Source organism: Amphiura filiformis, chromosome 6 (genome assembly GCF_039555335.1).
Source record: "Amphiura filiformis chromosome 6, Afil_fr2py, whole genome shotgun sequence".
Taxonomy (NCBI): Eukaryota; Metazoa; Echinodermata; class Ophiuroidea; order Amphilepidida; family Amphiuridae; genus Amphiura; species Amphiura filiformis.
Window position 1 is genome coordinate 33,102,667 of NC_092633.1, and position 18,849 is coordinate 33,121,515.

General features: G+C 37.6%; 1 protein-coding gene and 1 long non-coding RNA gene across 2 annotated transcripts in view; both read right to left on the bottom strand.

Annotated features, from left to right (window-relative positions):
* The window catches only part of LOC140155304 (uncharacterized), a 366,814-nt gene that overhangs the window by 250,332 nt on the left and 97,633 nt on the right, over positions 1–18,849 (bottom strand). The gene's annotated exons all lie outside the window — the stretch shown is intronic.
* The window catches only part of LOC140155300 (low-density lipoprotein receptor-related protein 4-like), a 75,711-nt gene that overhangs the window by 3,467 nt on the left and 53,395 nt on the right, over positions 1–18,849 (bottom strand). The window contains exons 18-33 of the mRNA XM_072178075.1: positions 15,278–15,465; positions 14,419–14,641; positions 13,979–14,165; positions 13,005–13,274; positions 10,716–10,974; positions 9,953–10,115; positions 8,422–8,647; positions 7,732–7,857; positions 6,593–6,770; positions 5,809–6,024; positions 4,713–4,959; positions 3,599–3,746; positions 2,973–3,086; positions 1,396–1,621; positions 840–1,001; positions 75–201 (exon numbers count right to left, since the gene is read on the bottom strand). Of these exons, the coding sequence (XP_072034176.1) occupies positions 75–201; positions 840–1,001; positions 1,396–1,621; positions 2,973–3,086; positions 3,599–3,746; positions 4,713–4,959; positions 5,809–6,024; positions 6,593–6,770; positions 7,732–7,857; positions 8,422–8,647; positions 9,953–10,115; positions 10,716–10,974; positions 13,005–13,274; positions 13,979–14,165; positions 14,419–14,641; positions 15,278–15,465 (3,060 nt within the window). The remainder of the gene's footprint in view (positions 1–74; positions 202–839; positions 1,002–1,395; positions 1,622–2,972; positions 3,087–3,598; positions 3,747–4,712; positions 4,960–5,808; positions 6,025–6,592; positions 6,771–7,731; positions 7,858–8,421; positions 8,648–9,952; positions 10,116–10,715; positions 10,975–13,004; positions 13,275–13,978; positions 14,166–14,418; positions 14,642–15,277; positions 15,466–18,849) is intronic.

Below are 18,849 nucleotides of genomic sequence, written 5' to 3' on the forward strand. Positions count from 1 at the left end.
CATATTGAAAACAGCATTTGATGATGCGACTTCCCCTCCCCCAATCCATTGCATCATTTTGGTGTTGACCTTACCTGTTTATCATAGTACTGCCATGGTCTTGTTTGACATCGAGGTAAGATAGTAACTTCATTTGTTATGTGATTATATCTTGGCAGGCCATACGCCAATGTTGGGTCTTGGCTGCAACGATCTCTTGTTCTGCAACAATAAAATGTGCAAGAGAATGGATCAGCAATCATAGAACAATTTTTTTCACCAGACATTTGTTGTTGTTTTATAAAAGTAACAAAAATTAAAAATACAGAGAAACAATCAAGCACAGAAATACCATAAAATGTAACATTTTCAAAGCTATGCACTGTGCATACCGAGATGAACTGTAAAAAAAAATTAAGACATAAACAAAACAAAATTAATAACATTATATTTTATTGATCGATTACAACTTTGTAGGGACACAAAGTGTTTAGTCTCAAAACTGTAACACTAATGTTGTAAGACCTTATTTTTGATCAATTGAAATTAAACATAAAACCTTTCATCTTTGGGGTATGGCGGCGCAGCGGTACGGGCTCTGCCCAGCAGTGCCATCGTGTTGTGCTCTTGGGCAAGGTACTTTACCTTACTAGCCTCTCTCTACCCAGGGATGAAATGGGGAGCTGTTATGACTATTGACAATTGAGCAACGCCAAAGGTATGAGCATGCCTTGGGCATTGTACGGTAGCAGACATATTCTAACAACAGGGGAATAGATGTAAAGCGCTTTGATACATGTGCAAATGTGAAAGGCATGGTATAAATACCAATATTTATTTTTTTTGAGCAGCACACTTACTGGTGTCTTCTCCATACAATAAACAGAAGCAGCAGTAGAAACAATACAAGGAGTACAACGATTCCGATAATGACAAACATATAGATGCCTTTGTCTGGGTTCCGTTTGCTAGGCTCAGCAATGCGCTGACATAAACCACCTTCCTCCATTTCAAGTGTACATCTACAAAGTAAAATGAAGATAAATTTGCATGTTTATACACATTTAACATATGCAGCAAATAAGACAATGAAAAATATAAATGAACGAAAGAAAGAAGAAAATCCTGAGATTTGCAGAACTTATTTAGGCCATATGTAGAGCAATAATGAGGAAGATAGATGGCGAGAAGATAAATACTTTGATTTGTCATCAGAGAAAACATTTTCCAGTAAAACATACATTTTTTGGACAAATTAAAGGATTTTATTTATCAATTTGATTTTCACATACAACTACACCAAACAATAACAACATAACTTGATATTAGAAATTCCAACATCTATCCAAAATGGGACAACACCTGCCACTATGGGCCTGATCAAGCACAAAGTATGCATGGCATGGATCTACTCACATAGCATTGCCAACTTCATTCTGCTGATCTGTATTGGATGAAATCTTAGTTGTCCGCCACCCATCTTCAGGGATGACATTTGGATGTTTGGTAGTCACATCCTTTTCTGCAGTGGTTGTGGCAGCTTCAGTTATGACGGTAGTGGGATGGTCTGTAGACACTGCCAAGGAGGTAGGAGGTGACTTGGTTGTGGTTGTAGTTGAGATCAGATCACCACCGCCAGGTGCTGAAATTAGATACGCACAATATATATATCAATTAGTTAAAATGTGACAAGTTTCATACTTATCAAATCAAATGCTATTCTAATTGAAATCCATACTCCCCTTGTGGAAAATTTAGACGAAGTCGTCCACAGAGGGAGCATGGGTTTTAAATTGGATCGACAAATGGGTAACTCCATTTGAAATACTCACTCCAGTTGGGGAAGATGTAAGTCAAGTCAGATATAGAGGGAGTGTGGGTTTCAAACGAATTCATCCTAGCCATTTTAATTTGAAAAACATATTCCCTCTGTCAAAGACTTTTCTTAAATCTTCAACAGGGGGGTATGGAAGAGTTCAAATAGAAATTCCCGATGCGTTAAGGGGGTACTACACCCCTGTGGCAAATTTGTGACTATTTTTGCATTTTTCTCAAAAAATAATATCACACTGGTAACAAAAGTTATGTATATTATTGGGGCAAGGAATACAATTACTACACTGAAATTTCAGTGACTCAAGACAAGCGATTCAGTATATATGATAGGAAATGAGGTACATGCTAGCGGTACCTTATTTCTTATCATAAATAATGAACCGCTTGTCTTCGGTCACTGAAATTCCAGTGTAGTAATTGGATTCCTTGCCCCTATAATATACGTAACTTTTGTTACCACTGTGTTATTAGTTTTTGAGAAAAATGCAAAAATAGACATCAATTTATCGAGGGGTGTAGTACCCCCTTAATTTGGGAAAAAATCAACAAGTGACATATTCCACAAACTAAAACTTATTGATGAAATAAGATGGTAAATACACATTTAAACAATACTTAGGATATGACTTCTGATGCCATAACCTTCATTCTGTGTAATAATTTTTTTTTTCATATTGTGATTCCTGATTTGAAGCAACCTATTCATGCACCAGCAGTACTGAGCAGATGTGCACATGCTAATTACAAGGAATAGACCTTTTCAAATCAACATCAGAAATGTTCAGAAAACCAGGTCACATGGGTCACAGGTGCGTATGTAGCGTAATAAAGTGTACGCGAGCATCCTTATGTTTGCGTAAATTCACATAACTGCTCAACAGTGACATGCATTACCCAACTAGCGTAACTGGTGCACCCAATAGCTGTATAATGAACCAGAGTATTATTATAAACTGGGCAATCATAAACAAATAGCAGTTGTCTTCGAAAATTTTTAATTTGAAAATGTCTATTCTTTTCAGGGTCAGCAGAAGGTTTGTTTTGATGCATAATATATGAGCCAACACCAATTGTGTCCATGCCACATCAAGATGGCTGTATCAGGCAGTAGGCATATCACCCTACACATTGATAATAACAACTATAAATATTCTTACTTGAGGAACATGGTCTTTCATCGGGTTCATCAGGGCATGCACAGATATAGCCTTCTGGTCTAGCTAGGCAAAGATGTGTACACAGACCATTCTCAACCGTACATGGATTACTCCCTGTGTGTATAACAACAAACATGAAAATAGGTAAATGGAATGTTATTTCATTGTCCAAACAATTGGACTTATTATTAGTTTCATTTGGTTTATATTGTTATTGTTTCTCATTTTGCTGAACCTCAGACAACTATGGAAAGTCCTTATCGACTGCTCAGTGGCAGAAGTGCAATAGCTGCCATGTGTAGCTGCCATGTGTAGATGAGTATAATATACTGTGTGTAAATTGTTAAATGTTCACAGGGCAGCTATTGCACTTACACACTTCTGGCACTGAGCAGTCGTTATGCATTGTACTGTCTGTAAAGGGCGACATCAAATCCTTCTTGTAAGGGTCTTGCAAAGTGTGTGTACGTACGCCTGTCAAATGAATGCTTTAATTACCACTGGCGTGTTGCTAGAAAAGCGTGAGAAACAAAAATGCACTTATTGCACATGCTTTTGCAGGGAGAACCTCGTTTTGGTAGCAAGATGGCAGATCCATGCAAAGGACAAACGGGGCTTTGCCTTACCTAATTGTCTATTTGGTGATACCATACTGATACCCATCAAACCTTCCACCATGTTGCTTTGTATCGTCTGAGCATCCACTCCTGTCAGTTTGTGCACTGATTCTATGGATTGCGTTGACCAGTCTGTCCAGTACAGTCTATAACCGTACTACAAAGAAACAATATAATGAAGCTGGTTATTTATATGTGTCATAACTGATTATAAAATGTGTTTACTGTATTGTTTGTTTTATATGTCCCAGTGAGTTCAATCCACACTACCCCTGTTGAAGATTTTGGACATTCTTCCACAGGGGGAGTATGTTTTTCAAATGTAAGTGGTCAGAGTTATGCCCAGAGAGTGATGACTGTAAGACTGCAAGGACATCCTTTAAATATTTCTATCATACAAGTGCCCATTCTTCCTTTCCTCCATAGCTTTATCTTCTACAACTGGAGTGAGTATTTCAAATGGAAGTTACCCAATTGTCTATTCTATTTGAAACTTATACTCCTGCTGTGGAAAACTTCAGCTAAATCTCCCACAGGGGTAGTGTTGATTTTAAATGGAATAGCCCAATTTTATTAAAGGGGGTGTTTATTTGAACTGTTTAATACAGAATCAGTTTGTGGTGTAAACTAGTATTTTTATCTCTGACTCTGATTATAGTTGGACAGCATATCAATACTTGTTTTGATAAATAGACCATCAACAAAGTCTTCAGCGAAACAAGTACATTTGTATCATGGATGTATATCATCGTTGTTCTGGAAAAACCTTGTCACTACAATAGCTGCTAGGTGTTAAATATGTTAAATTATATTATACTGTATTGTACATGTTTAACACATAGCAGCTATTGGAGTTTTGAGGTTTTGCCAGAACAGCGATGATATTACTTATCATGTTTTAGTTAGGTGTGTTTAACCCCCTGCCGATCTAACATTGCCTCTGATTGGTCAGTTACATGATATCTTCACTTTGATCACCAATCAGAAGTGAGCTTTGAAAATAATTCACCCCAATTTTTTTGTGTGGTGAAATTATTCTAACAATGTTGCTGATTGGTCCCATTGATAATGAAAACTTCTTTTTGACCAATAGGTAGGTAGTTCTCATGGGGTTAATACCTACCAGTGTCAAACCAAATGAGTGGTGTGTGTTAAGACTGCTGAGTAACTGTCGATTTTTTCCATCCAGGTTGGCCGTCTCAATCTTATCCATGTGGGCATCTGTCCAGTAAATCATCTGTGAGGCGTAATCTACGGTGAGACCATTTGGCCACATCAAATTTGAGCTTACAAGTGTCTTTCTGTTTGTACCATCAAAGTAGGATCTCTCTATCTTAGGATTATGACCCCAGTCACTCCAAAATAGGTATCTAGAGAAGCAAACAAAAATATATCTCAACTATTATCGTATGCATACTCCTTGTCAAGTGATATACAAAAGTACTTTCTGCAAGCCGTAATACAGACTTTTGCATTTGTAGCACCCAGGGTGCAAATGTGGATGTGAGTTCCTGCTTGGCTGAGTGAATTATGCAATGTGTGACATGATCTGGTCTATGGGGGCCAAAGGCGGCAAATTTGAAACTGAGATAAACGTAACAATATGGAGTAAAAAACAATAAAATACATAAGAAAATAGACATCAAAAAACTTTAGAACCAGGTATGCTAGACCTTTGTTGTTTTCAGTAAATGATAGCCTATTGTATGCGTTATGTAATAATTACAGTAACTTAATTTTCAAAAATGCCTCCTTTGGAGTTTGGACCCCATGGACCAGATCGTGTCACATATATGATGCAATTACATTTTGCATAATACAAATAATATGGGGTCCTGACTGAATTATGAATTGTGATGCCATCCAGCAAGAGTGAATCATAAGTTGTGATAATGATTATCCAAGCAAATCAAATGATTTGTAGAAATATTGTTCAATTTTGTAAATGACCATAAAAACATATAGAAAAGTAACAATTAGATATGGCTGTCTCATTTTGCTTGATGGCAATACATACTATAAACATCCCATTGGGATGATTATAGATCCAGGTGAGTGCATTGTCAACTGCATACGATTCTATACCCTGCATTATGTTGATTTATGTGCAGATGAATCCACAATGAATTCACTGCCAACATTTCACTTAACATAAATTTACAGAAACCATTTGTGGAAAAACCAATTAGAATTTGTATTGCCAATTGAACCCAACTCACCCCGATGCTGGAAATAGAGCAATAGCCCTAGGTTCATCCAAATTGTTCTCAATAATCGTCTTCCTGGCAGCTCCATCAAGCCGAGCCACCTCAATCTTATTATTGTCAGTATCTGTCCAATACAAGTTTTTTGCCATCCAATCTATAGCAATACCATCTGATGTACCAAGTTTAGATACTACTGTCTCAACATTGCTGCCATTGTAGTTAGCACGTCTGCAAAAAAAATAAGCAAAATTCAATAAATGTACCGACTTATATTCAGCATTTTTCAGCATTGTTACTTGTCAAGAAAGGAATTTGATCATTAGTACCCCTCCAAAAAACCAAACATCAACAACACCAACACCAACACCAACACCAACAACAACAACAACAACAACAAAAATAGCCAAAATAACTATCTATTAAACTATCTAAAAAAAGAGGATGCTATAATCACAAAATGGCCCTCTGAAACATTGATGATGGATATGGAGAGTAAAATAACTTTGAACTTGTCCATTGTGGGCATAGCCACACTCAGGGGTGTGGGGATGCATCCCTCCCCAAAAAGCTATCTGACAAAAAGCCCACTTTCTTCTGTAAATTCTTTTGAAAGTCAGCCCTTTTTTGAAGGAAAACTTCATTTAAGGTCCACATATATTTGGTAAATTTTTTGAAATCATCCCTATTTTGAATGAAAAATTCACAAAAGGTCCGCATTTTTGCGCCTCGCATCCCCCAAAACACATCCTGGCTTCAGGCCTGATTGTGGATGTGTTTGTCTGTCACATTCACTTACCTGATTTCATCATGGTAAACATCAGTGAAATAAATTTTCTCTTCTGCGCTATAAAAGTCTACAGCGACAGCATTCTGAATATCAGTGATAGGCAACACCACATCCTGGTAGTCCTCTGTTTCCATGGAGATACGATGCATGTATTTCTGACTTGCAAATAACAGGAAGCTTTTTGGATCTGTAAAATCAGACAATATAATACATGATTTATGAAAATGGTTACCATGGGAATAAATAATATCAGTGTCTTATCTATAGTAGAAAATTCAATTGAATGAGCATGATCGGACATAGCGTGACAATTTTTTACATACACTGTGCGATGTACGCCAGTGTGTACGACTGTGCGTGAGTTATGCAGAAGCGAATCCAACCATGCCAATGCATTCGCGACTGGTTAGTATTGTATCCAAGGTCGTGTGTTCATGTTGTAGTTTGAAATACGCTATATACGATCGCGGTTGGATCGAGTACAGCTGTTGAAAGCTGTGTTCATTCAATTCCTATTATAGACACTAATCCACCCATCATGTCAGACAGGTAGCTTAATTCAGGTGGAAAAAATCAATGCATTTGACAGATATGATAAATTATAAAAGGAATGGTTTAAAAGTTCTACAAAAACAAGGTAAATGCAAGAAATCAGACCACATCAAGTCATATTAGAGTTTACTCTATGGTATTACCATTGGTAATTCCTAGAAAAGACCCTTGCATATTAATTACATTATTTAGATCGGTTCCACAACCCAACTTGATTGATTACTTTACTTTATTGTGGCTCTTGGTAAAAAAATCGTGAAAAATTCCCATTTACATTTTATGTTTCTAAAGTTGGGACTCGTTTCAATATTTCTTTTTTTAATTTTGGGAAAAAAGAAAGAAAAGCGCAGTGATTTATAGTGTGCTATGCACATGCACAACGCCTAGACGTTGATCCACAAGCCCCAGGACACTTTACAGGACATATTTTGAACAGCCAATAAGCTAAATTTGTCTATAAAATGACTGGAACATTACATTTACGCAGTATTCTTGAATGCCAATACATATCATACAATTCTTCTAAACACATCCCTTGCAATGAGCACCACCTCCTGAATCCCCCCTTTTACCACCCATAGGTATGACTGACTTACACTTTGGGCATGTCCTGCCATCCTCATTGAGTCTAATACCAGTAGGGCAAGCACAGCGAGTACCTTCTGGTGTGGGCAGACACAGGTCACTACATCCTCCATTATTGGTACCACACATATTCTCCTCTGATATAAGAAAATAAATAGGAAATAAAGCGTATTACATTGTTAACCAATGACATGAAATCTAGGTAACAAGTTGAATATAAAATAATTAGGCTATAAAACTAAATGTAATATTGCATTCCCTATGTAGCAAATATTAGTTTGAGCAGTACAGCCAATGATTAAAAAAAATTGTAATTCAGTCTGATCTGCAGAGATTTTCTTTGTAATATGCTGAGTGTATTCAAACAATCTTTATGCAGGGTATGTTAGTTTGTTCAAGTACATTACAATCATGTAAAAATCTGAATTTTGAAAAACATTGAGCGCTTCGTCCTTAGCAAACGCTACATTGCTTTAATAGTTGCATTATATTATGCATAAAAGGACCACTATTGAAGTTACGAATGAGTGACATATTGATGTTTTTCTCAACGTAGGGAATCACATGCACTAACTAATCCTAGCGGGTTGCATACATCCACATAGATGCACGGTTTGTCTGCACGCTGATGACACAACGTCATAAACACACTGACAGTATTTTCTCAACTTGAGACGAGACAGAATATAGAGCACACCTACCTCTGCGAGACATATTGATAGCATGTATTGCCATTAATCCATCCAAGTTATCTGCTATAGTTACCACACCACCACCCGTATCTTTCCTGGCTCTCTTAATTGTCTTCTGTTGCCAATCAGTCCAGTACACATAGTTGTTTGATAACGTCAGACCGTATGGATGCGGTACATCTTTGCGGATGAGAATGTTGCGGTTCTGTCCATCCAGGTCGGCCATTTCAATTCGCTGCAATATTGGGAGTGAAGGATGTTAGTCACTATTATATCACTCATGCATAAATTCTAGACAGTTCATTGGTTGATTGCCATTTATCATTTTTACCATCAGCCTCTCCGTGTGATAGTTTTTACCATCATAGTGCTGCGCCGTACTGCGCCTGCACCAGACCATGCGCGGACTCTTAGACTCGCCGAATTTAGTTATGGGGTGGACACCAAAATGCTATGTATGTCACGGCAAAACATGGTGTTATGTTGATGAAAAAAAGTATTCCCTATCTTAAATAGTATTTTTGAGCAACAGAATTTATGTATGAGTGATATAAAACAAATATTAACTGTCTTAAATTCGTATAATGGTCGAAATATAATCACTCGGTGTCCATTCCACTCGCCGTTCTGACTCGTGGAATGGAACAATCCATCTTTCACCTCGTGATTATATTTCGACCATCACACTCATAGACAGTTAATATTTGTATATTAGTTATTGTGTTAGGGAGAGCTATAATAGATATGTGCTACACCCATCTTTGTGGAACGCATTAGACGTTTCATGGCAAATACAACACCACCAATAAAGAACAGTATGGGAAACTGTTGCCACTCCCTGAGAAACTCAGAATTAGGCGAAGAGGAAGCAGCATAAATGATTCTTATGTGGCAGCCCAAACACGGAAAGAGAGCATGAAGCCCCCTAAAAAGGATTACATCAAGATTTTGGTAGATGATACAGGACTAACAGGATCCGACATCCATAACTGTATGCTGGATAGAGTGGTTTGGAGAGCCATTACAGAAGTCCGACTACAAGAGTCACCCAAATAAGCAAACAAGCAAGTTAATGTTTTCCTCACCATTTGAACCAAATTGCCTATCTAAATTTGACCTTAAAAACATACCAGACTTGAACAGTCTGTTGGGATATGTTACTACATAGGAATTTGAATTGAATAAAACTATTTCAACAGCTATAAATATATGAATCATTAATACTGTAGCATGTCAATCATTGCAGGATAGCAGAATTTATCTACCCAAATTATAATACAATATCTTGCTTGTTTCTTTGTCAATGGTGGACACCATTTGGCCAGCCTAGTGTTGTGTCCTTACCTTAGTGAGTGCATCATTCCAGTATATCTTACTTGTTTCCTTGTCAATGGTGATACTATTTGGCCAGCCTAGTGCTGTGTCTATGATTGTATTCTTACCTTAGTGAGTGCATCATTCCAGTATATCTTGCTTGTTTCCTTGTCAATGGTGATACTATTTGGCCAGCCTAGTGTTGTGTCTGTGATTGTTTTCTTACCTTAGTGAGTGCATCATTCCAGTATATCTTGCTTGTTTCTCTGTCAATGGTGATACTATTTGGCCAGCCTAGTCCTGTATCTATGATTGTTTCTCTTCCTTCACCATTCATCCAGGCACGTTCAATTTTTGGAGTATCACCCCAATCTGACCAATACATCCATCTAAAAAAGAGGCAGAAGACACTATGGATATACATGTATAACATTTGTGATCTTGTGCAGTCAGAGTGTTTTCCAGTAATGAATCATGTGCGGACTCTGATTTAAATATGTGCTCAGATATGGCACATTTGGTATTTGCATGTACCATATTTGTTCCATTAAGTTAAGGCATTTTACATGGACGGTTATTTTTTTACATTGTTTTCTAAATTTACATGTAAAAATGCTTAAAAAACTAGTCCATCATTTTAGTGCAGTGCAGTGTTCCAATTAATATTGGTGTTGAAATTGATGAAATAAATTGGCTGATACATACCACGTTAACTTGAGGTATCTGATACCATTCTATCTTAACTGACATTGTAAAGGTCTGTTCATACCATGCCATAATTGCTTTGCAGCGTGGTGCGTTGCCGATATATAGATTACTTTTTGCTGCAACTCATGGCATAAGTTAAAATGTATTGAACTTTATTGCGATACCGCAATGCAGTATTTTGCAGTATGATACAGTGCGGCAACGCAACGCAAAGCAATTGCGGCGTAGTATGAACAGAACTTAACTCCTGTCATAACTAATCAAGAATCCAATTATCTTACCCTTGTTGATGATGTAATTCAATGTCTCTCGGACTATCCAAATCCTCCCATATCAACACCTTCCGCTGTGTGCCATCCAGATTAGCTACTTCAATCCTATGTTTCCCTGTGTCTGTCCAGTACATCTTGCGGCCAGCTATATCAATAGCGAGTCCATCGGTGACATTTACATTGGTGGTGATCACCCCTTCCACGTTGGACCCATTCAGATTGGCCCGTTGGATTTTCTTTTCAAGACTGTCAGTCCAATACACCTTGCCTACAATGAAAATGAAATATGCAATTAAATTAACAGGTAGAACATGTAGTTTTTCAACTCTAGCAGACTATCAGGCTCATTACCACGATCAATTCAGTACTAAATCAGCCTTGGATCTATATAAAGAAGAAACAAGGCGGTTCTCGAACCACGAGTCTCGCCTGCTTTCGCAACCGCCTGCTTTTGTGATTACTTTTGGTAGAGGTAAATGAATTTGGCGGTTATAGGCTAGGCATGATTATCTGGCTGATGGTGACTGTGCCCACCAAGTTTCATGCCCATACAACAGTTTTTACTAATTTGTCCCCTGGTGACCCTGAAATGACCTTCCAAAACTTAGGCTCTAAATGTTGACTGCATCCACTAAGTTTCATACCCACACAACAGTTTTTACTAATTTGACCTCAGATGACCCCTGGTGGCCTCGAAATGATCTTCCAAAAATTTGGCTTTAAATGTTGACTGTACCCACCAAGTTTCATGTCCATCGACAGTTTTTACTAATTTGACCTCAGATGACCCCTGGTGACCTTGAAATGACCTTCCAAAAATTTGGCTTTTAAATGTTGACTGTACCCACCAAGTTTCATGCACATCCGATAGTTTTACTAATTTGACCTCAGATGACCCCTGGTGACCCCGAAATGACCTTCCAAAAATTTGGCTTTAAATGTTGACTGTACCCACCAAGTTTCATGCCCATCCGACAGTTTTACTAATTTGACCTCAGATGACCCCTGGTGACCTTGACATGACCTTCAAATATTTGGCTTGAAATGTTGACTGTACCTACCAAGTGTCATGCCCATACGACAGTTTTTACTAATTTGACCTCAGATGACCCCTGGTGACCTTGAAATGACCTTCAAAAATTTGGCTTGAGATGTTGTCTGTACCTACTAAGTTTCATGCCCATACGACAGTTTTTACTAATTTGACCTCAGATGACCTCTAGAGGTCCTCAGTGACCTTGACCCACTAACCAATACAAACCGGTTTTGTCTCGGGTCAAGATGCACCCACCCACCAAGTTTGAGAAACGTGCGACTCCTAGTCTCCGAGAAAATAGGCGAAAACCAAAACTTTAATCAAATTTGTCACACACACACACACACCCCCGCACGCACGCACACACACCCCCACACACATACATACGGAAAAGTGATTATATAGTCTCCTGCCTTATCAGGCGAGACAATAAAACAAACAAACAAAATATATGTAACACAAATACTTCCAGATTAGGTACATATTTTTTGATGTATTTAAAAATATGTGTGATGCAGAAGGTCTAGCTTGTACATATTTCAAATTACCAACTTTTCCCTCCAAAAATTGCTAACAAATTGTGCTATGCAATTTATATGAGTAAAAGCAATACACTGTGTGGTATTTCTTTTATATTATGTTTTTTTGCCCATTTTTACTGTTATCGTAGTAAATATGGACATTTCAACATGGACCAATTATCACCTATATCTATGCATGAAGGTTTCTAGAAGTGTGTACGTTATTAACCCAAGGTAGCTATATTGAGTGGCGGCTCCAGGGGGGAGGGCAAACTGAATTTCAGGGGGGAAATCCACAAATTTTGAAAAAAATTACCGCAAGGGGAAATTTGTGTAATTTGACATGTTGGGCTTTTTGCCTTAAATTTGGGAGGGGGGAAAACCGGGGGGACTAGAAAAAGTTTTTTGGGAAAATGCTCCCCCTCCCTCAGTTGTACCACCACTGACAAGGTCTTAGCCAACCATACGTCTGCCCATCTTTAAGACGGGCTAATCTAATTTTAGACGGGTAAATTTAATGGATTTTACAGATGTGATAGCTCTAAAACAGATGATTTTAAGGGTATATGAACTTGGGACTAATTTAAAGTGACATGTAAAGGCCAAATCAGGACATATTTGAACCCAGTGACCCTTCCATGGGTACATACACAAGTTGTTTTATATTTGAGGGTCACATTTTGGTATAGATTGGACAGGTGATTTCTGGCTAAGACTCTGACCACTGATTACATTCCTTACCTTCAATAACATCCACATCCACAGCAATGGCATTTTGAAGTTCTCCAAGTGGAATAACGACATCAGCTTTGTAATCAACATCCAGGGAGATGGTACGGATATCCATCCGTCTAGCAAAAATCAAGAAATTCTGCATTCCTGGTTTGCAAGTTCTTCTGTCTTCGCTCAAAACAACACCGGTAGGACAGGCACAGCTGTAGCGCCGAGTCGTGTAAGTCATCAAACAGAGATGGCTGCAGCCACCATTGTTATTTTGACATGGGGACCATGCTAAGTAAAAGAGATTCAAGACTTGGAATTACTACTTCACAACAATTATGAAAATATATTTGAATTTATTTATATGATCTTGAATTTCAAATGTGTCCGTTAGAGTGTGATTTCTTTTCACTGCTTTTCGGATGGACACATTGGAAATCTTTGCCAGTACTTGTTACCTTTGGTATGTAAATCTGTACAACCAATCCCAAGAGATAATAGACAAAATTTTCACCAGGTTAGCTAAAGCAGGACCTAAAGTTTACAAGACTGGTAATTACTTGGTCTAGGAAGTTTCATGATTAAGCAGGTTGTAATTCAAACCTACAAGCAGTCACTTAATCTTATCTCTTCCCTGCAAATAACCAATAGCAGCAAGGGCCTAATTAGGAATAAATTGCCACCCTCCCTCACCATAGAGGAAATATAACATATATTACCTTATCACAGTACGGTGCAAACGGTCCCTGTATGACTGGTCAAGCCATCATCAGATATCTCTGACTTCATCAGGACTAAAGACAGACAGTTGAAACTTTTCTTTTCAGTCCTGATAAAGTCAGAGAACCTAACGAAAGCTCATCCACTCACACAAAGTACTGTGAAAATCGACAACATACTTGTAGAAATACTAAAACTTCACAATTTAAATCACACAAATAATACGCAAAAATGTCTTGTATCAAGGATTGAATTCTATTATTTGGGTGACTTACTTTCAGTTCTGTTCCTGTGGAATACATGGATGTCCATCAAGTTTTCTAGTTCTGATGCTATCACTTCACGTTCCAGACCAGTAATTTTGTTGGCACTCTCAATTTTCTTGGTATCCCAGTCGGTCCAGTATATTCGATTCCCACTGACTATCAGTCCAAATGGATGGTTTACATCGTTCAATATGGCCTGAAAAAAAAAAATACAGGGGATGTATTTTCTCATGTATACTTTGAACCATGTACCTTACCTTGCATATGTGCCCATCCACCATAAACTGGTCGTAAAGTTGGCATTATTTTTGGCGTAAAACAACACAGCGTCACCTTGTTGTTTTACTTAAAATAATAATGCTGCCTGTGTTATATAAGACGATAGATGCAAAACAGCGGCTAAAAATATACCTTTATTCTCAAACTAGTAAACCAGCTGAACTACCTACCATTCTATGATGAGTATCCAAATTAAACCTTTCAATTTTCTTGGTACCAGCATCAGTCCAATAAAGAAAATGTACATCCATCTTCTCTCCCTCCTTCGTCACATCCAGGGCCAGACCATTAGGCCATGTCAGGTCATCTGTCACTAGAATATGGCGATTACTACCATCCATTCCGGCACATTCTATCTTTGGAATTTGACCCCAGTCTGTCCAATACATATATCTGTTTGATATGAGAAAATGAAAACTAGTAATTATGATACAAGACATTCCATTTAAAATCCACACTACCCCTGTGGAAGATTTTGGAAATATCTCCCACAGAGGGAGTATGAATTTCAAATGGAATGAACACAGCTCCATTTGAAACTCACCCTCCCTCAGTAGAAGATTCAGGTTGAATCTTTCTCAGAGGGTGTATGAAATTCAAATGGACCCACCTAATGTGTTCATTCCATTTGAAATTCATACTCCCCTGTAGAAGATATTTCCAAAATCTTCCACAGGGGTAGTGTGGATTTTAAATGGAATAACCCAATGTATTAGACGTGTCCCCCACCTTTTGGCGAAATGGCCCATTTTTTGTTCTTTTCAGCCACTTTTTGACAATTCAGGCTGATTGCCCCCCCACATTTCAAGCCAGATTGGTGCTAATGCTTACCATGCTTACATGCTATGGCATGGACATTTCTATAAACGGTAATTTTTATCACAAAAACCACGGGGGTGTTTTTTAGATTAGGGCTTTAATTAAAGAATAGATGTACATTTCAAAACATTACGTTATAAAATGCATAAAATCTTACACAAATGGTTACTTTTAACCACATAATTTCACACATATCACATAATTTCTTACCCTGACAAAGGGTCTACTATAATATCTCTAGGCCTGTCTAAATGTTTCCATAGTAAGATGGACCTCATGCTGCCATCCAAGTTGGACACCTCTATGTGGTCGGCACCAGCCTCTGTCCAATATAACTTATGGGTGAACCAGTCTACGGCCAAGCCAGCCGGACTCTGAAGGCCACTACTCACTATAACCTGTGCAAAGCAGTAAAGAGTATGTCACAAAAGTTAGTTTTCACTGATCTTGATCAAACCTTCTGATTGCGGATTAGAAATGTGATTAGAAAAGGCGACAACCGATCACCAAATTTAGCATTTTGAGATTTTTTTAAATCTTGCTAAAATCATGTAAAAGCAGCCATTTTTATTTGGCCAAAATTGATTGATTTTAACTGAAAATTTATGAAAAATATTCAGAACATGTTTAAAACATGTTTGTAAATTTTTTTTTTCCAGATTTTGTAAGTTTTTTAGGGTCATTTTAGCCTCCTGAAAAAATACCTGACCGACCGCATGACCCTACAGGAAAAGTCTTTCCAGCCGTAAAACAAGGGTTTTTTTTTCGTCACCTAACTCATACCATAAAACAAAATGGGGATGCAAATATAATGCTTACTAAACACACTGTTGGAATATTGTGGGGGAAATGGCTGTTGACAAACACAATGTGTGATTTTCATTCACAAATGAATAGAATAGATTCAGTGGTGTAAGAAAAGCAACTACAGTACATGGAGTCAATATCTGTTATTCTCTTAATTCACATAAAGCAATTAATGACTAATTAATAAGTGAACAAAGCATTCAGTGCAATTAACCACAGCAAACTTATTATAACTTTGAACATCATTAGAAGACAATTAGTGCATTCAAAACATACATTATGATACAGACATTTTTAAAACATGTGTTTCCATTGACTCATTTAACGAAAATACAATATATAAAAATTTATACTGAAGTAAAAAATACAATCAAAATACTGAGTAAATGCTTCATGCATGAAAATGATATCTTAAAAATATGTTGCTCTCAGTAACCCAGCACATATGAAAAATAAACTAGCATAATTGGAATTAACAACTTTGTTGGCAGAACTTGGATATTGGGCATCACTGACATAAAGTTAAAAAAGTTAAATCCTTCCCAAGCCTTTCGGCCCATTGGGCGGCGCCTATCTCCGTTTCATAACCCTAGGCCACATGTCTGCAAGCAGAAAAGCTACAGCAGGGGGTTAGTCCACTGGTAGCCATGTGTTTAACTTTCCCTACTCCATTCTTTCAATGCCGAACGCCTGGCAAGAAGGCAGTAGGTACCATTTTTAAAGCCTTTGGTATGACCCGGCCGGGGTTTGAACCAGCGACCTCCCGATCGTGAGGCGGACGCTCTAACCACTAGGCCACCATGCCACGCCATGTCATAGCTTTATCAGATCAATATCTTGCCTAGGATTCAACAGACGTCTCACAACAAATAACAATGGTAGGCATGAGGTATATGGCTCGCAGAATGGCTTGCCCAGCTGCCAGGGATAACCGAAATTTGAGGCCAGGCAACCAAAAACACAGTGACATGCCCGGTGGTTATCTCGGAGCCGGGCAAGCCATTCTGCGAGCCATGCTATGTCTTGTCTGGTGACTACTGAAATAACTATTGTAAATTTGTGAGGTTTACACACAAAAAATTAAGTGAGGTATCAAAAGGGTGCTCAATACAAAAGTGCTTATGAAGACGTTGTGAAGCCAATATGCACTTATTTTTTCTGTTTTGATGGTATGCACATTTTAGCGGTCCGACATCCAGGCAAGTTATGCACAATATTTGAAGCCCATACATAACCAGCTGAACAAAGGGTAAACAGAGACAAAATTACATACTGGTTTATGTGCAGTTTTTCCCTTTGTGTGATATCAGCCCTACCAAGAGAAAGGTTGCAAATCCAACACATGGAAATAGTTTGCAACTTAAGCTTCATTTTGAACCAAATCATTGTAAAATCCAAACCATTGGTGTATTTTTGGTTTCCTTTTTGTTTTAGTCAAATTAAGTCATCATTGAAAATCCAAACCATTGGTGTATTTTTGGTTTCCTTTTGTTTTAGTCAAATTTAGTCATCATTGTAAAATCCAAACCATTGGTGTATTTTTGGGTTTCCTTTTGTTTTAGTCAAATTAAGTCATCATTGAAAAGCCAAACCATTGGTGTATTTTTGGTTTCCTTATTGTTTTAGTCAAATTATGTCACCATTGAAAAGCCAAACCATTGGTGTATTTTTGGGTTTCCTTTTTGTTTTAGTCAAATTAAGTCATCATTGAAAAGCCAAACCATTGGTGTATTTTTGGTTTCCTTATTGTTTTAGTCAAATTATGTCACCATTGAAAAGCCAAACCATTGGTGTATTTTTGGTTTCCTTATTGTTTTAGTCAAATTAAGTCATCATTGAAAAGCCAAACCATTGGTGTATTTTTGGGTTCCTTTTTGTTTTAGTAAAATTAAGTATTCATTGCTAAGTCAAACCATTGGTGTATTTTTGGGTTTCCTTATTGTTTTAGTCAAATTAAGTCATCATTGAAAAGCCAAACCATTGGTGTATTTTTGGTTTCCTTTTTGTTTTAGTCAAATTAAGTCATCATTGAAAATCCAAACCATTGGTGTATTTTTGGGTTTCCTTATTGTTTTAGTCAACTTCAGTTTTCACTGTCAGTTTTCAGAATCAAAATATTTTGGCATCCCATAGTTTTAGAGCCTCCCTCCCTCTTCACCAAGCAAATATGTTTATACTAGCTGTAATTTAGCAAAGTTGCTTAAAAGTTTAACATGGGAGGGTGAGCATACATGGGTGACACGATCAAGCAACAAGAGTCGGGTGAAGCAGCAATATAAAGTAACTGAATTTATAGTAATATTCCCGAAGAAATTACAAATTCTTTGATGCTGAAAATTATTAAAATAAATAGGTTTAACTTTCTGTTAGCCATATCTCAATTTTACCAACACATTAAAATGCATTTCACTTGATCACATCACATAAAACACAAATACTAGATTCTTTATATACTGTGATAATTCAATAAACTGTGTTCACAACTGAAATCAAAAACACAGGTTGGCTCACAGCAACATTTATGTGGGTACATATTAGGCACACGGGTGGGGGGGGGGCTGTAAATCTGGAGACAATTACGGTAAAACTATGACACAAATGTGTTATTATTTTCGGAAATTTAGGCATCAATACTGGGTCACTTTGCAAAAACTATAGCAGACAATCTCTCCATCTAACATTATCAGGATTTGAGTAGCACACAAGTTGCCGAATTCTACATACACTTACCTCTCATCACTAACCACGTAATGGCATCTAACATGCAAGCATGGAATTATAAGCAGGCAATAAGTCCAATAATGGAGACCGTGTTAGTTTCTAAATGCACATGCTTTGTATCTACTCTATATTTCACATTTTTTCTACTTGAAAGAGTTTGGTTTTAGAATTCTACTGGCATATAGGCTATGTGAAATGAAAACTAGCACTGGCTAAGTGCTGTCTCGTACCCCACTGAGAAGAAGTGCTTGCTC